The 18,098-nt window shown below is 38.1% G+C and overlaps 1 protein-coding gene across 2 annotated transcripts in view; it reads right to left on the reverse strand.

Annotated features, from left to right (window-relative positions):
* LOC108668158 (SRSF protein kinase 3) overlaps positions 1-18,098 on the reverse strand; it is a 93,295-nt gene extending 75,197 nt beyond the window's left edge. For both annotated transcript variants that reach the window (XM_018155320.2, XM_018155319.2), the window contains exons 1-2: positions 18,015-18,098; positions 17,789-17,912 (exon numbers count right to left, since the gene is read on the reverse strand). In XM_018155320.2, coding sequence (XP_018010809.1) covers positions 17,789-17,912; positions 18,015-18,045 — 155 coding nt within the window. In that variant the 5' untranslated portion in view covers positions 18,046-18,098. The remainder of the gene's footprint in view (positions 1-17,788; positions 17,913-18,014) is intronic.

The following is an 18,098-nucleotide window of genomic DNA, read 5'->3' on the forward strand; positions in this document are numbered from 1 at the left end:
AGGCTTCGTTCGATGTTTAAACCCACACAAAAGATACCCACACAATTGGTGAGACGGGATGTACCTAATTCGAACGAATGAACATAAATGTCATCTTATTAGGAAACTGATTAGTGATTACGATTGGGACACGAACATCTAAATAATCATGCGATACAAAGAATGCCAATGCCATCTAATGAGGAAAGTAATTACTTATAACGAATGGACAACCGAACTACTAATTGATCAAGCATCAACATTTATGCGGTTAAGCGTGAGGTCGGTCACACCATCGATTCAATAAAAACCTATTGAAAAAATGAACAATATGAATATTCCTAGGAAGATTGAATGAAAAAACGTCACAGAAGTATTCCATAATTGTTTTGGCCAAGTCACGGACAACTTGAAATATTCACTCCTTTCTGATGGCAACAAAATAACACAAAAAACTAGTAGTAAGAACCGTAAGAACCATACGGGAGTTTCATCAACAACATTAAGAATTTCAAGTGATAGAAGAGAGAAATAAAATATGATTAAAATTCATTATATATAACAATAAAAATGAAATTAATTAATGCTCAAAAGCAAAAATGGCCCCCAGCAGCAACGGGAATATGGCGTGGTCCCGATAATATTCTCAAATACACCAAGATAAAAAATATATTTAACTCGCGAGCTCAACACGAGGTACAAACATTGCCGACACACGCATCCTCCAATACAATAATTTTATAGACAATTTTCATGACAAACCACGTTGTTTGAACGAGCAAATCAATATTTATATATCTAGAAGCGACATGAATTGAGCGGCATGACAATGGGGCAGAAGAAGCACAATGCGTCACAGCTGCAGGAGGGGCAGAGACTGGAGAACGGAACCAGCTGCCAGCCTCGTAACCTGATTACGCACCACGGCACAGATTTCATTGGTGAGCAATGATCGAATGTGTCCGCAGACTGAGGGTGGTCAAGCTCCAAGGTGTAAAATTCTCGGAACCTTTACTGCCTGCCGCAATGAGCGAGCGAAAAAGAAAATAATTTTAATCATAGCTCGACTATAGAGCACCTGTGTCTCTGTGGACAGTTCTGTTAAAAAGTCACTCAAGTTTTATTGCTTAATAAAAAATTTCCATTATTCAGAGTCCAGAATAACGAATATACTGCAACAAACCGATACGAAACATGATGTCAAAAACCAAGGGCAACTACAACACAAAATTTGACGAACACGCGCAACATTGAGCAGTAATACTAGAACAGTTAACTTGTCGAGGAGATTGCACAACAAAGAAGATGGTTGCGGAGCAGTGCCCGAGGCGTACACGTTGAAATATAACGGACTGGTTTTCCCGCAGTTTTCCGTAACCGCGACAACAGATGATGGAGTCATAGACGCCTGCGATTACTCCTTCATAACTAGGGCACAATAAATGGGCTCATTTCGACATACAATAAAATCTTCTTGAATGAATGGCGCTTGAACTCGTTTGGACCATCGTTGAACGTAATGCCTGAGGAATGAGGATTAGAAGAATCTCAGAATGTTGCGAGAGCTAATTCGTCGGCATAATAGAAACGTTTCTAAGGTGAAACATTTTTAAAAATTGGGAATAATTGCGCAAATTTACTAGAATATCAACAACGAGAACACAACAAGAATAAATCCTTAGCTTAGGCAATGAATATTTACGAAAATATCGATTTTATAAGTATACTAGAATGCTATAGAGAGAAGTTATCGCTCGAATTAATCAATTTTCACGCTTCAGAGCTTTAACATCGAAGCGGAATGCATTTATAAGAAACGCTTTTCCACCCTCGCGAGGGTCAGGTGGCATTATTAGAGTAACAAAACGTTCAAAGTCCAATAACCCCCTAAAGTTATCTCCAACTAAATATGTTGAACTACGATAATATTGAACTCCTATGCCCATGCATTTCTCACTATCATATGTCCACCTAAATACACCCACAACCGTATGTATTGGTTCGTACATGACGCTACTTTTGGCTCACGCGGCTATCAGGGAAGAGTTGAAATGAATGCATATAAGCGCACGAGTGAGTTCGGCAAAAGGAGGCACCAGCAGCCAGCCTTCACATGTCCACCATGTGATCCCAGGCAGACTGTTCTGTGAAAGAGCTGCGGGCTACGCTGATAGTGTACACGCTCACTATCACGCGCTCACTTCATTTTATGATTCACGCTTATCACTTGTATGCGAAAAGAGTCAAATATCTTGAGAGCTTATTTGTTATTTAAGCGTGTAAAAAACGCAGTAAATAATTAAAATAGATCTTTCAGTCGTAAATGGACAAGCAACACCTAGATATAACTGAAAATAGCTTTGTTGTTGGCTGCATTGCGATTGTGATCATATCTCAACCATGATGAACATTTATGAGCTGGTAAATATAGTTATAGGAATAAAACATTTGATATTTTTTTTTTGTGACGTCGAAAGAAGGCATAACGCAACACCGAACTAACGTAAAAGTTGCGCAACGACTCGCAAAACCTTGTGTCCTTAGGTCAGGTTTAGGAAGTTCTTGTCCAAGGTCACGCTGATGTCGATGTCCCGTCAAGATCAAATACAAGGAAGAATGCATCGCTGCAGCGAAGAAATTTTGCCGCTATCTCTTGAACATGTGCACGTAACTGCATCACAGCAAGCAAGAGTCGCCAAATAAAAAAAGTTAAGGTTATTTCTTAGGCAGAGCGGTTATCGCTCATGCGCAATGGAGTGACAGCACCGGCCTCAGCTGTGTATCGCAAGGGTCCTCAAGCCTGATATAGGCGCTACAGTTTCATGCGACCAGCGTGGCAGTTTTAGAACGGTATTCTTCGTAGCAAATGAGCGAGCTGCTAGGCCTGATCTTTTCGTATCACCAAGAACGACAGCGAAGCTTAGCATCAAGTCAAATCCCATATGAATGCTAACGAAGAGAAGCCAGGGATTCGAGACTTGCGTGGATCAGCACTCGAAAGTTCGACTGAGGGATAACTTTCACTTTAGTTCATTACGATACGCAATTTATTTATGACCCTGAACAAACGGAAACGCATGACAGAACGTATAGATCACAATGAGAGTTGACAACTGAAAACAACAAACATCATGCCATAAATTCCTTAATGATTTCTTCACATGAATCGCATGGGCTCATGTTTTCCCCTCACATTTTACTTCAAGAATTTCCATAATAGACCCAACATTTCACTCAAAGGCACATTACAGCTCCAACACAAAATTACTCAATATTATTAACTTGTTCTGGCATTAATTGGACTCTGACAAGACACATGTGCCATCGCAAAGCTAGCAAGAGTTTGGTTATGCTGAGGTCTGCTATCAAATCGAGCAGTTTGCCGATGAAGGGTATAGAATGATAAGCTTCAGGTGCTAACACCGGACTTACGTCAAGTCGTCTGATAATCAGCGATAACAACGCGCGCTATCCTCATTTGATTACGTTTTTTATACCGCAGGGAAAATCCGTCTTTAAAGTGGAAATCAATAGATATTTGTAATGAATACCACCAGGGACAGTTACAAACAGGCTTGCAATATTACTTTAATAATGGAAGGTGACTATGAAGAAACAAAGTTTAAAAAAGATAAAGATTTCTACTACATGAAAACGTCATGAAAAGTACACGAGTAGAATGTAGTAGAATACTTCATTATTTACTACTCAAACACGAATCAAAATATTATTCGAATTATGCTTACTCAATACTACATTGAAAATTTTTCGCGTCAAAAAGTGCACACTTCAAACTCATATGACAATGATATCCATAGATAGTATTTATTAGGCGAAACGACCTCGTATAGATACAGCGCAAGCTATCGAGGCAACCAAAAACGATAGCAAGACGAGATACGAATTCAGTACCGCACACATTGGTCCTTACTCCTTCGCTCGAGCACCGCGGAAAAGTATGTCGGGAAATGCACGCTCAATTTTTCCCAAATATAGAGACTGGTAGAAAGATAAAAAAGAAATAACTATCTAACATAACAAACTGACACCGTCAAACCATGTACCACCAAAGATGTCAACGTTATTGACATTTAAAGTCAATGTTCAAGCGTAAACACAAACCTAAAAATTTTGAAAATTCTGCTTGCATACCGACAATTTGCCGAACATCCGCTAGCCCGTGGGAGTTTTTGCCTGCATTTACATGCAGGTAAATCGTCACAACATCTAGCGAGTCCTTTACGACCAGCATAATAGTCTCTTTCACGGTTATTCTTATGGCAGCACAATGATGAAAGCGCAGCAGGCCGAGCGGAAGTATTCTCGAGAGGATGCCCGCCATGAATGGAACTGCCATCAATGAGAGTTTCCCGACAAAATTCGCCGGTGAAATCGATGCAAATAAACACTTATGACGCAGGTAAATAGAAGATTTTTCAAATTTGCGAACTGGTTGATCATACCGAATATTTATAAGAAAGTTTTAATATCAGCATTATGTGAGTAACAAAGCAGATGGAACATTCGTAGCATGCAGAACTTGACAAGAACGTTCAATGGGCATTTTATCACCAGCATTGATGCTGAAACGTAAGCTGTCGCTTTCAAATACAATACTATGCTAATATATAGTTATAATTTAATTACTTAAGGTCACGATGACAGACCAAAAAGACTAAAAAGAAACATCACAATCAGTCAAGTTCTTAGGCCTTACAAAGACGATACAAAATTTTTTGCGTCAATATATAGTTTGTTAAAGTCCCAGCGAGATCAAATATTCGTAAATTTGACGCACAGGCTTCTGGAAACATGGCCGGGCCACATGCACGTCACGAAAACCACACATCGCTGGCGCTGCATTGACACGCGCGTAAAATAGAGCACCGGGAGGCATACAAAAGACGTCGTCATGCATGCCAAAGAAGCTCCGTCATACTGATGTCCGCTATGAGCCCAGGCGCTTTCTTCTCGCGTCGTCACAGAGTTCCTGTAAACGACTTGCCGCGTGAGTGTACAGCTATTAAAACGCACTATTGCACAACACGGACTGTGCAGCAATGATTGTTGCAAGCAACCGCATACTACTATTATGAACTATCACCTTCCAGACACAAATATTTACGTACAGGGAATGTAAGTGATGACGATGTAAGTGCAATTTAATTCCACTCCATGAATTGTTGACATTTTTCAACGTTCAAGTACCATCGCACACTGACGAACGCTACAGAAATGAAGACACTTCGTAGAACGCAACATTGCGAGTCACAAAAACGTACAAGAAAATATATTCAGTGTAAGAAGTCGTGTCAGGAAATTAATTAACCCAGAGGGGAAAAGTAGAGTTCCAGCTGCTTCACTTGGTTGCAAGCGAGCGTGTAAATGCAAGTTATTAATACCTATGCTTACATAAGCTTAAGGTTCACAGGTGAGGGTAACTGAGCTGGGTCTGTGGGGCTAACGACCATAAAACTCCACTCAAGCTTATAAAGCTCGGATAACGAAGGCAGCGGTGAGCTCGGCTCAACGCAACTATCTGACTAATTTACAATATGCATATTTCAAGCGATAAATTCAACGAGAAAAATAACAAATTTATTTAGGATGTTTTTATGATCATACAATAAAGAACCCAAGCAACGGTAACGACTCATGTTACCAGAGTGTAACTGATCGAAAATGACATCGACTATATTAATTACAAGGATTTCCAAGGGAAGCTAGAACAATCCGTACACCTCAAGCGTCTGCGAGTCACCCGTCTCTCCAGCACAGTTCATATATCGACTGAAATCTATACGCAAATTCTCAATCAAGAGTAAAACATTTCACGTATCAACTGAAATTCATGCGCAACTACTAATTAGACACTCGACGCGGCGTGATCTCCAATGATAATAAGCGATCTACGACCTGCACTTGCTCTACGCAACGGAAACGGAAATAAGACTTTCATCAACACTAATTATAGCAATGAACTGCAGAAATGGAATCCTCCACTCGCTGAACGCATTAAAGGTTCATGCGCTAAATGAGCCCCGAGCCAGAGATAACATTCTCACTTGATGACAACACTGTAAATAAATGAAGCACCATTCACAAAAAAAAAAAAAAATCCCTCTGCTTCATTCCAGACGCTCCTGTGTAAGAATTTATTTCACTTAATACACCTTCATGAAAACGAGTATATTTACCGGGCGAATACTATTAAACTAGATGCAGTTGAGAAAAGCACCCCAAAACAAATGACCCTACAATTGGAAGACGGATCAAGAATAACGACTCGAGAAGAAAATTTCACGATGCTGCCACGACGGCGTCCCGGCATTGACTGAGCGTAGCATCCTCCAGCCAGCGTCTATATGCAAGGTCTGCAGCTGCCAGCTCCCGCACCACCAAAACATGAATGGAAACTTCGCGAATGGAACGACTAGGCTACGTAAACATTGCACATCTCGTTAAATACGTTCACATTAATGTCCCATTAACAACAATTAAAGCGAAGAATTTATATCTGCATCAGATAACCGTGGGTTTCAACCTCGTTCCACGTTGAACAAAAATCCCCACGAGAGAAACATTGATTTGCATCGTTGCCAACACCGTACAGAGGAAACAGAAAGAGAGCCTTGACTGCAAGTGGAGCTAGGAAGTTCATTCAATAAGATGACGGCAGCAGCACGACTAGCTGCATGCTGGTGTCATCGTCTATTAATCGTGATGACACTCCTCAATATCCTCTGCTTATCAACACACACAACCTTGACTAGCTATCTTCTTCCTCGAGAGAGGCGGGGCATGACCTGTACAGCTGTACTAGACTCTAAGTTGTGCTTCGCTTTAACTCTAATCAAATCCCAACGTAGGAATAGACTTGAATGCAAGTGAAATCATGGCGGGAAATGAAGAGGTCATTTCTACGATGAAACTCAACGGCATGGCATTACATAATATTGTTCGGTCTCAGGTTGTAAATATTAATTTATAGAAGAAATTATCAAACTTGTGAACATGAAATTAGAAGAATACGTATTTTTTAGCGCGTGCACGGCATTGATTTATTTCAAATTAAATAAATATTACACACATGGGAGTGCAAATGCAAATCAAATAATTCCTTTAAATGAAGGAATTTACGCAAATCAGTGCAATAAGAGGGTTTAGAGAATAAGTAATTTGAATGAATTAATATCACAGGTACCGCTTGGCCGGCGTACACTTTAAATAACATCGTAACGAGTTACTGGCCGCGCCTCACAGAGCGATTAACCCTCGACAGAAAGGCTGTATAGGCATCACAATGATGCTCCCTCCCAGAAAATGACGTTGAACCAACATTGATTGCGACTTTTATTTCGATGAATCAGCGTTTATAGAACATTTATTCAACGTCATATACTTGGTGGTAGCTGGCAATGTCAAGCACGCGACCAAGGTCGCCTGGAGAGGCGCACACGATACGACAGATAACCAGCATCACGGAACTGCTCAAGATGTGCCAACGCTTTCAGTTCCGTGAATTTCAAGTAGAGATTATAGCCCATGGATACTGCGCCATAGCGCGTTAGTTTAGTTGAATTGTTCACGTTAGAGGTAAGACAAATCGTGCAACGGCATAGACCATTTTTGACAAGTAATTATTGAATTACAAGCGACCAAGTTCATCGTCAACAGAAAGTTTTAGGTTAACTTAGTATTAACTAGGCCCAACTATGTATGCCATAAACGTAGGATACAAATTACTTTAGCTAGCAACTTGAACACGCGTCAGAAGTAGAAAGTTCACACTCGTGCTAAAAACAATAAGCAATATTATACTTATATGATTCAATCGCAAACATCTGCATTATTATAAACATAAATTGTCATCATTGATTAATAGAGGCAATTCAATCAATTCATACCATATAGAGAATTTTAAATTACTAGAATGCGCTGCACCGAAAAATTACTACCTTTTTCATCAGACGAATTTCAACGATATTCGTTCTTTCACTACCACAAATTTCAAAAAGACCACAACCGCGGTCTCTGAATAACATTTTAACACTTACACATTTGCCATGAATGACGCTGCAGTGGCATGAGTGATGTCAGCGACCTTACCTGCAACAAGAAAAATTGAGTTACACAAGGCGCCATGAAACGTTTGTTCGGGAACCACAGAAAACATGCCCAAAACCTACGAAAAATGTTGGGAATTTAACTCGTTCAACTAACCGAAATCCACCTTGTAGCCGAGAATTTGGTCATATTCAAAACATTTAAAATAATTTGTGTCGAAGATGCAATAGTGATAATATGTCCACAAAATCAGGCAGCTACGATAGGTACGTAAATTAAAACAAAAAAGAATGCATGGTTAGTGTAAATCAACGAAAAAGACGAACAAATATTACCAAGTTTCGAGTGTACATTATATATTTAGGGTCTCAAAGGCTCAAAATATTTCAAGTCCAGAATAAGACTCGCATTGTAACAGTGACCATGAATGATACAACACTGTAACTTAACAGTAATCCTGTTTCAACATAGTACCAAAATGCACGGTCATTACCGTCAATAAAAAAAAAGCTCAGAATATTCCTTGTCAGAAATGAGACTCGCGATGTACTGTGACCCTGACACAACACGGCACCCAAACATCCTGTCAATACAATCACAAATGCTCAGAATGTTCCCAGTCAGAAATGAGACTGTAACTGCGACAAAGACATTACACTGTATCCAAGTACTCAGTCCTGATGGCCCAGCATGTAATGGACGCAGTGCGACACCTGTACTGACAGCCACGGCGATACCACAGCAGGGCTCGGTCATGAATGAACACGACATTGATGGGCACCGCATGTCCAAATCACAACCGATAGTGTCCACAATGACTGCATGAGATAACAGAGAATTTTGGGAATGGCATCACACTATTAAACATAGCATGACCTCTTGAGATCATCGTTACGCATATTTTCCGAGAACATGATAAAAAATTCAACCATATTGCACAAAAAATTAAAAAACGCTTTGAGTATGCAAATAAACTATGAAAATATTGAAAAATCTTGCTCAAATACAAAGACAGAGCGGCGTTGAAATAACTCGGCAACAATGATTGTGAGGCCACAATGCTGCCACCTGAGCCTTGAATGTATTGAAAACAAAGGGCGGGACAGCGAAACCATGACTGGGAGTAGGCCTCCGCCCTGCTGAGCGCTAATTCAGCACTGCTGAGCTGTAATCCCGGCAATTATAACGTGACTGACGCGGCTCTAGCAATGCTCCCGCATGGAGCACTCTTGTCGATAGTTGTCAATCAGCGGAGGTAATTAATAGCATAAATTGAGCTATCAATAGACCACTGATAAGCCGTATAATGATGCTTGCCTTCATAACAAACTGAAAATACTTAGCAGAACTGGTGCTCGTTGTTATCACTAGATGCGGTTTTTGTACATTAACAGATATCAACAGTACACTGTTAGAAAAATGACCGTTAACGGTATTACCGGCGTTTCAGTGGCCGGTCGGCACGTGAAAAGAAACACCGTTTCACCGTTTTTATTCCAATTTAACACCAGAAATCCGTAAAACATCTGATATAAACGGCGAAACAGTTTATTTTCACGGGGCGACCGGCCACTAGGATGCCGGTGGGACCGTTTTTTCTAACAGTGTAGTAGGTAAATATGTCGCTCATAAATACTTGAACATCATTCAGATTCTGTACTCAATAAGCTTGCGTTTTGGATACTCAACGCAGAGAAAAAAATACTGTACCCTTCAGTGAACTAGTATACAGTCGAAAAAAAACAAATTACTGTGAAATACAATCCAAATACACGATAACTTTTTTCCAAAGGCCTGAATTTCGCGTAAGCTTATCAGTACCACGAAGCAAAGAAATAGGTGCAATTGGACCGCCCGCATGATGAATCAATAACAGGAGAGCGGCATGCAGACGCGCCGCAGAAGTGGGCTAGGAGCGGACGCTGTCATTAGCAGAGGAGGCACAATTACAGTGTTCGGTGAAGCAGCAAATTCAAGAGCGTGTAGTGTGTTTAGAGCCAATGATGATGGCTGAGCTCAGCTTCCGGTGACGGAGTGCAGCCCAGTGAAAGACACATTTTGGTGGACGCTTTGGTGCATGCTTCGTGAGCGGTTACACTGGTCAGTAGAGAAAATGGTTCTGAGATCATTTTGTATGGGTTGGAAATCATTTTTGCTGATGAATTCAAAACTGACTGTCTTTTCTCAAGCACGTCTAGTTTTAGAAAAATATTCACATTCTTTTGTGAAATATGTTTGATAATTATATGTGTACACATAATTTTATACACGACGACACACCAGCGACCGGCGGCACGCTGCTCTGCCTTTTGCCAGATAAGGCCACTATCGCCTAGCAGGAAATAAGGGTACAGATGCACCTACGCGACTCCTCAGCAACAATGAAGAAATATCAAGGGAAGTTCGGACCAAGGTAGAAATAAAATACTCAGACCTATAAAAATAAACTTCATACAAATGCAGGACCAAATCCTAAACAGCGTCTTTCAAATTATTCTTTACGAATGTGATAAAAAATGGCGAATGAGTGACAGAATAAATCGTAAAGCTTGGGACGCCCACAATGTCGCTCTGCCCACCCAGGAGTCAGGATATGTAAATAACCCTCGCACCTAATGAGGTAAGCGTGGCGTTACGCATGTCCATGATTTCCGATAGCAAAAATGCCGCATATGCCGATTCAACAGCTCCTGCATTTTATCTGTAACAACGCATATATATTCGCTATGCTGGTTTCTCATCTTATACTCTTAACGCTTACGTTTTACGAGGTTTTCAAGGGAAGTCTAGGAACTTATTAATGTTTCGCACATGCAGAGAAAATAAAGCTGTTAACAAGAACTTGAATCTCAAGGATCAGATAAGCTGATAAAATATTTCATTCACTCGCACTAGTAATATTTTCTTTACATAGCTGCCAAATTCATAAAATAAAAGGAATTACTACATAATTTGAAATAAAGCAAAATGAATAAATTTCTTAATAAGTTCAAGAGTCCCAGCTTGTCTTGGTTGAATAAGACTTAAATCACTTTACTTTTATGCTAGAGTTTATTTAATTAAGCAAGCACTAGCTTGACATCAGGAGCCTTCAAGCAGAGTATAGCTTTAAGTAAAAGGAAGAACTGATTGATCTTTTAAAAGCAATTATCTCTCAAGCACAAGCTATTACTCAAGTCAGTATGAAGGTCATAGTTATCAACTGCTATTTAAACTTAGACAAGTTGATCACCGTTTGAATGCAGTTTAATAGTGTGTATGGTATATCTACATTTTGTTTAACTTGTCATCTAAAGTCTTGCATGTCAGCGACAGTCACTTGATCAATTTCATTTGGTTAACAGATGTCAGCCATCTGCTGCCACCGTCCTCCTAATTTTTAGTCTTCATTGAAACAAGTTATTAACATGATATTTGCAACTCAAATTGGAAACTTTGCATTGGACTTACATGGCTTGGAAGTCACTCAATTGTTTTGATAAATTTTTAATCCCACGGTTCAAATACCTATGCCCCACTTAATCAACAATTGTTATAATATAATTTTACTACTTATAATGTACACATTTTTCAAAAAAGCTTGATACACATCAGGTGCAGAATATATCCACTTTCCAAAGATAGGACTGCATTTTTGGAGCAACTAGTTTATAGCTTATGAAGCAATAGGAAAATTGAGCAGAGAGTGAGCAAATATATGAAGATATTTGGAGACACATCTGCATAAAATCTATTTATTCAGGAGATTTAGACAACACATCTCTCTCTCTCTATCACTTTGTATGTATTTTATGGAAAAAAATTTTAAGTTTAAGGAAATTTCAGCAAAAAATCCTTAATAATACTGGCACGGGTAAGCTAAAGGCCCATTAGGCCATGAGACAAATGGGTGGTGACAATACAGAGTACAGTTGGTATAGAGTAAGAGAAAAACAAATGGGGGGAAAATAAGATGTAGAAGGATTTATGGAGTAAAATTTTGATGAGTGGGTTGGAGGAGCAGAAGGCCAAGATAAACAAGCTGAATGTTTTGTATCTTTGCTATTACTTTTTAGAATGCATAAAGAGGTTTCCCAATTGAATATATTGTATTGTAATGAATAGTACCTTGTTGGCTGAATGTTCAAGCTCCTAAAGGTAAATACAAATTTTTACTCGGTTATATTTTTTGATTGAATGAATGTGTATTGCATTTGTTGGATGACCAATCTGGAGTCTTATTGCAGGTCAACACACTCCCAATTCCAGCATTTTAGTCCTATAATCCTAATCCAGGCAATACAATTATCAAACTCTGCATAGAGGGCAATTGGCAATGAAGATTTGCAGCATTGTCAATAAAAACATAACTGATATACACTTACACATTATATCCTAATCACCATACATTGACTCAGTAAAGTGAATGTTTCTATTGCAATTTGTGTGGATTGAGAAAGAGACTACTGTATTAATTTCTAGTGCAACCTAGAACCTAGTGTATCTTAACCTTAACCTAGTGTATCTTCCTGCCAATGGATGTGGCATCGACATTAACTAACTGCCCTAGTTCATCATTGTTGATAAAACTGGATTATACTGAGCAACAAGAGCACTAATTTGGACTTGAAAGTTACCATATTTCATTAAAAATTACGACTTTTCTTAACTTTACTTCAAGCATCTTCATAACCAGGCATGAAACATTTCTACTTTCCAGGTGGCAACAAAGATTTGAAAATTTCTACTTTTTACTAAAATCTTGCAACTCTCATCATTTTTGATAACGAGAGGATCCTGCAGCAATCTTCAATATTAGCCAAAATAATAGGTTGAAGAATTATTCCACAGGTACTGACAAAAATTTGTAAATTTTCTACATTTTCAATATAAGTAGGTGAAATTGTCTGGAGCACTACATTTTACAAGGCATAAGGCACCATTTCCATTGGTGCCTTATGCCTGATTTTTCACACAAGATTGTGCACCTTTGTGTTAACAATGAGATAGAAGATAATTCATCGAGTAGAGATCTTGTGGCTCCAAACATGGTAGTACAGTTCTAGCCATGCGGCATGGTGGCATAAGACATTTTTGCTGACCTTTCTCTGATGGACTCCTAACATAAACCAACAAGTAGTAACATGAATATCAGCATCAACATACCTACCGTAAAATGGGGTAACTTAGACCACTTTTATTTTTATAAATGATGCCATTTTTTTACTAGCTAAATAAAACTTGATTTGAAACATGTAAAATACAGGTCTATACTCTAGCTTCACTCACCATGAATTGCTGGCTCATGCCTCTCATAGTCTTTATGTAATTTCAAAAAAAGTGGTGGTCTTTGTTACCCCAGCTCTTGGGGTAACTTAGACCAAGCCTCAGTATTAGGCCTTTAATGCCCATTGACAAAATTTTTCTATGTCAAATAGTTTTTGAGTTGTGGGGGTTTTTGTAAAAAAAACAAAAAGTGGTCTAAGTTACCCCGCCGGTCTAAGTTACCCCATTTTACGGTACATAAGATGTTAAGCCTAAAGTTTGAAATGGCTGCTAGTAGAGCTTCCCTGCCATTTTTGGGGCTGCAAAATCAGGCTATAATTCCAGGAATGGTGGTGTGTAATTTCCAGATTGACGGCAGACATCAAATATATTTACCATCCAAGCAGCAATGAGAGCTTTCCTGCCATTTTAGATGACACATGATTACCGATAGCTAAATTACCATATATCCTATTTAATTGTTAACAAAATTGCCTGGGATTGTCATGGGATTCTGAAATGATTGAAAGTATTTCACCATGAGCCTAGATTGGAGAAATACTATTTCTTATAATAAATAATATCACATGTTTTAGGTAGGTATGAAATTTCATGATTTCAATGTCATGATTTTGATTTATCAAAAATATGAGGGTTTTTGAATGCGTAATTTCATGAAATTCTGAACAGCCAAATTATCCTAAGCAATGACTGAATTAGTATAGCTGGGTTGTTTGACAAAAAAACATAAATATATATTTTGTTTGTTAATGTTTGATTGGGTTGACAAAAGCATAAATATATATATACATTATCATAAGCTTAATTGGCTCATAAATGAAGAGAAATGTTCTTGTTGCCATTTCTAGGGTAAATTAAGATATTTTGTATGATATATATAATCAGGGACTCTAAAAACAACCAATGCCAATTCAAGGTAGAAAAACAGTACACCAATTAAAAATTATCTAGACATTTCTAGGTCCTCCAACTTGTTCTACAGGCATTCAGGACTTATTATATGTCAATCAAATAAAAAAATTGACCACCAGAAATCACTATGTCTCCATTGCAAGTTTACTGATTTTGTCTAAATTCTGGAGTGCTAATCAAACAATTTCTGTCATCATTGCTGAATAAATAAACAAACTTATACACATTTTTTGTAATTATTTTATGTGAGCCCTTCGTAAACTAAATGATCAATGATAATTTCAACCCTGGGAATAATTCAACACGTGTTTATTTTTGCATTTAGCTTCCTAACTAAAAACTACTAGCATTGCAAGTCTGGTCATTTTTGACCACATACACTAGTAGTATTTGCTAGGCTTAGCATTAATTTCACAGTTTTAGATGCAATTCTTCAAAGTATATGGGAAAAACTGAATATTGTTTTCTTAGAGTCAGAGACTATACACACTTTGGCAAATGAGTTTGCCCAAACAGCCCCAAAATTTCAGTCACAAGTTAACCTATATACTCTCTTAGGCCAGGAGATTTCAAAGTTAGTACCATCAACTGGGGTGACTTCAGCCACCACAACAGAAACAAAGGGCAGCATAACAAAATAATAAACGTTGGCCAAAGTCACCCCAGTCACTTTGGCCAACATTTATTATTTTGTTTTGCTGTCATTTGTTTGTGTTGTAGTGGTGCCGAAGTCACCCCAGTTGACAGTAAAAATTTTCTATCTTGCAACCCAGCCTGGGAACTTCATCAGTTCCAAAAAAATTGGCTGAACCACCTGAACATGTGACTAGAATCTAGTTTCAGATTTTCAACTTGAATATGACATACAAGGGCATTTGTTCATAAATTACCAGGGCTTCCTAAATCCCAGGGTGCTGAGAGTGGGAAAATATTTAATGTTCTTTGGTGAAAACTCAGCATCAAAATCTATGTTTTCAGAAGATCTTGCTAACACATTCCTTATATGAAATGTATTGCAGGCAAAAAATCTTCAAGGTTTGGCCATTTCTGGCAATAAATCCTTGGTAATACTGGTGTGGTGACACCTAGGGCCTAAAATCCCAATCTCCAGACTTTAAAGTATGGTACAAAATAGGTCAAAGAAGCCAAATTCATTGTCACACAGATGCCAAGGTACAAAGAAGGCAGGCAGCAGTTGACAGTTACACTTCTCAATAGATCGAGATTAACAATTAATATGGCCAAGGCACAATTATTGACACAGCAGCCAGCAAATTGCAATCAATGTGGCTAATGCACAATAACCAGTACAGACATACCGGTAAATGCATTATACCAATTAGGCAAATGTTCAATGATTGGTATGGACATGGGCTCGTAGCACATTACGATCAATATGGCCAATATGCAAGGAGTGGCATGGACACGTGTAGATTACAATCTCTGACCATGGTAGAGACTAAGCAAAACAAGCAGAAATAATGGTGTTGATTGATCAATCCACAGTTTGTCATTGATCATGAACACCAATTCATTTGAAGATAGCTGATGCTTATATTTTGAGCTGAAAGGCCACCTAACTGGAAAATTTGATGGAAGCACTCATAAATTTCACAAAAATGCCTGTTAATTTGGCCACTTTTACAGTTCATATGTCCATTGTCTAATTTCTTAAGAAAATAAATGAGAAAAACAGTAAATTTTTACCAATGATTTCAAAAGTCAACCGTGAAGCAATTGTGATAATTGCCGAACTCTGCATAGCAACTTCTATTTTGATTATTGGGCAAAATCTTAAAAAAATTGTAGCAAAAAAAATTGTGACAGAAAAATTGTTTCATCTGCAGATCATTTTTGAAAATTGTAGGCAAAATTATTTCATTCATTTTCCTCAATGTTTACAAAAGGAATTATTCATGGGCCTTAGAAACTGTTACAATTGACCAGCATGCACAGGCTTTTTGTCTTATTCTGCATTCATGCCATACTATGGATGGTGCTTTTTTCCATGGATTAATCCCACCTACATGAGGCTATAAGCCCTATCACTGACTCACATTCTGACATACAAGGAGCTAGGTATAATTATATATATACTTGGTGTAAGCATTGGGTGTATACAAGGTCCAGTGTGAGCACTGCTGTTGCTAAATAATATGCGTTTAAAAAATACTTTTTAAAGGCAATACTTCTGAACAATCAAGTGTCTTGGATGTTACACATATACAATGAATTTCTTATTTTATTTTCATATACTGAAAAAAATTATTTTTGAAAATTTTTTCAAGATATCAAAATTTTGTAAATTTTCAAAATTATTTATTATGGCAATTTATTGTGTTCATGCATTGTCTCCAACTACACGCATGTGTGCAAAATTTCTGATTGATTGGACAGGTAGAAGTGTATTAAATATTGAAGAGAATTGAAGTTCTTGAAAATGTCTGCTTGGCTGGTGGTGCTTTGGGCTAAAAATCCATATTTTGGTGATGCTGCTTGCAAAGTCTGCATAAATACCAACTATTTAATTGTTGACAGATGTGCAAAGTCAGGCTGTGAAATTCCACATGTACTGTTACTGACAATTTTGTCACTTTGGAGCTGGAAATTTTCATTCATATGTAGGGAAATTTCAATCTAGTATGGAATATATCTACTTGGCAAGCCGCGACTGAATTTTTCGAGCCGTGGTTTTATGGATTTGCCAGCCGTGATTCAATTTCTACGAGCCGTGATTCTATTTCACCGAGCCGTGAATTCCATATCTCGGCCATGAAAAGCCATTTACGAGGTGCGAATGCGAATTTATTTACAAAGTTTATGCACGTGTTACCCCAAATCTCTAATTTTACCCTTAAACAGTCAAACGGCAACAATAAAATTTGTCTCTACTGTAAGTTCAGCACGTGTTAATATACAGTCTGACCGCTTTGACATGACCGCAACTATGCGCGATCTTCAACAAATGTTTTGTTTATTTGTTTACATTACGATGTTTATGTTTTTTCTGCAAGATATTTTTGGCGGAAACCGTAAAGCAATGCGGATTGCGGAAGTTGAAAATTTTATGAAATGACATGTTTGCGAAGTGCAAACAGCGATTTTTTTCAATCAAACAAAAATTTATGACATTCGAGCCGCGAGACTTCATACCTACTGAAATTATATGATATTAGAGCCGCGATATTTCAGACAAAAATAGGACTTTTCCAGACTAGATTTCAATCCAGCATTAGATGAAGTCATGAAGAATTAGGCTATTTGCAATCTAGTTGTTGAAAATTGGTTAAGGTTGTAAGTTTACAAAATAATTTAAAAGATCTGCCAGTGAAACCACAAAATTTTATTGAAAAGTAAAACTTTTCCAGTCTTGTTCAGTTGGTCTTGGTCATGATTCAATCCATCAGCCAAAAATTTGCCACCAAAACAAAACATATTTTCAAACTTAAAAAGCAGTTGAAGAGTCTTTCAGCTTTGCACTATTTGCAGGGCCTAATGCAGGCAATGGAAAGATAGAATTAATGGTAAAGAATATGATTAAACTTGGAAATTACACTAAACTAACCTTTCCATAGGAGGTCCATTTTGATTTTCAGATTTTTTCTTGACAACTTGTGGGGGTTTGTTTTTGGGTAACCCTTTCAGAGCATTCTTGTTCCGTCTCCTCTTCTTCTTAGCAATGGCTGCAACTGCAACGTATGCATCAAAGAATTATAAATCACTCCAACAATTGGAATATGACCAATTTATTAACAAAATTAAAATTCTGATGATAGCATGCTCGAACTTACCACGAGGATTCATTTCACCCCGACCCGTCATTTTTGCAACCCACCACAATACTGTAAACTTCGACAGCTGGCGCACCTCTGAAA

Source organism: Hyalella azteca, unplaced genomic scaffold (assembly GCF_000764305.2).
Source record: "Hyalella azteca isolate HAZT.00-mixed unplaced genomic scaffold, Hazt_2.0.2 contig11647, whole genome shotgun sequence".
Taxonomy (NCBI): Eukaryota; Metazoa; Arthropoda; class Malacostraca; order Amphipoda; family Hyalellidae; genus Hyalella; species Hyalella azteca.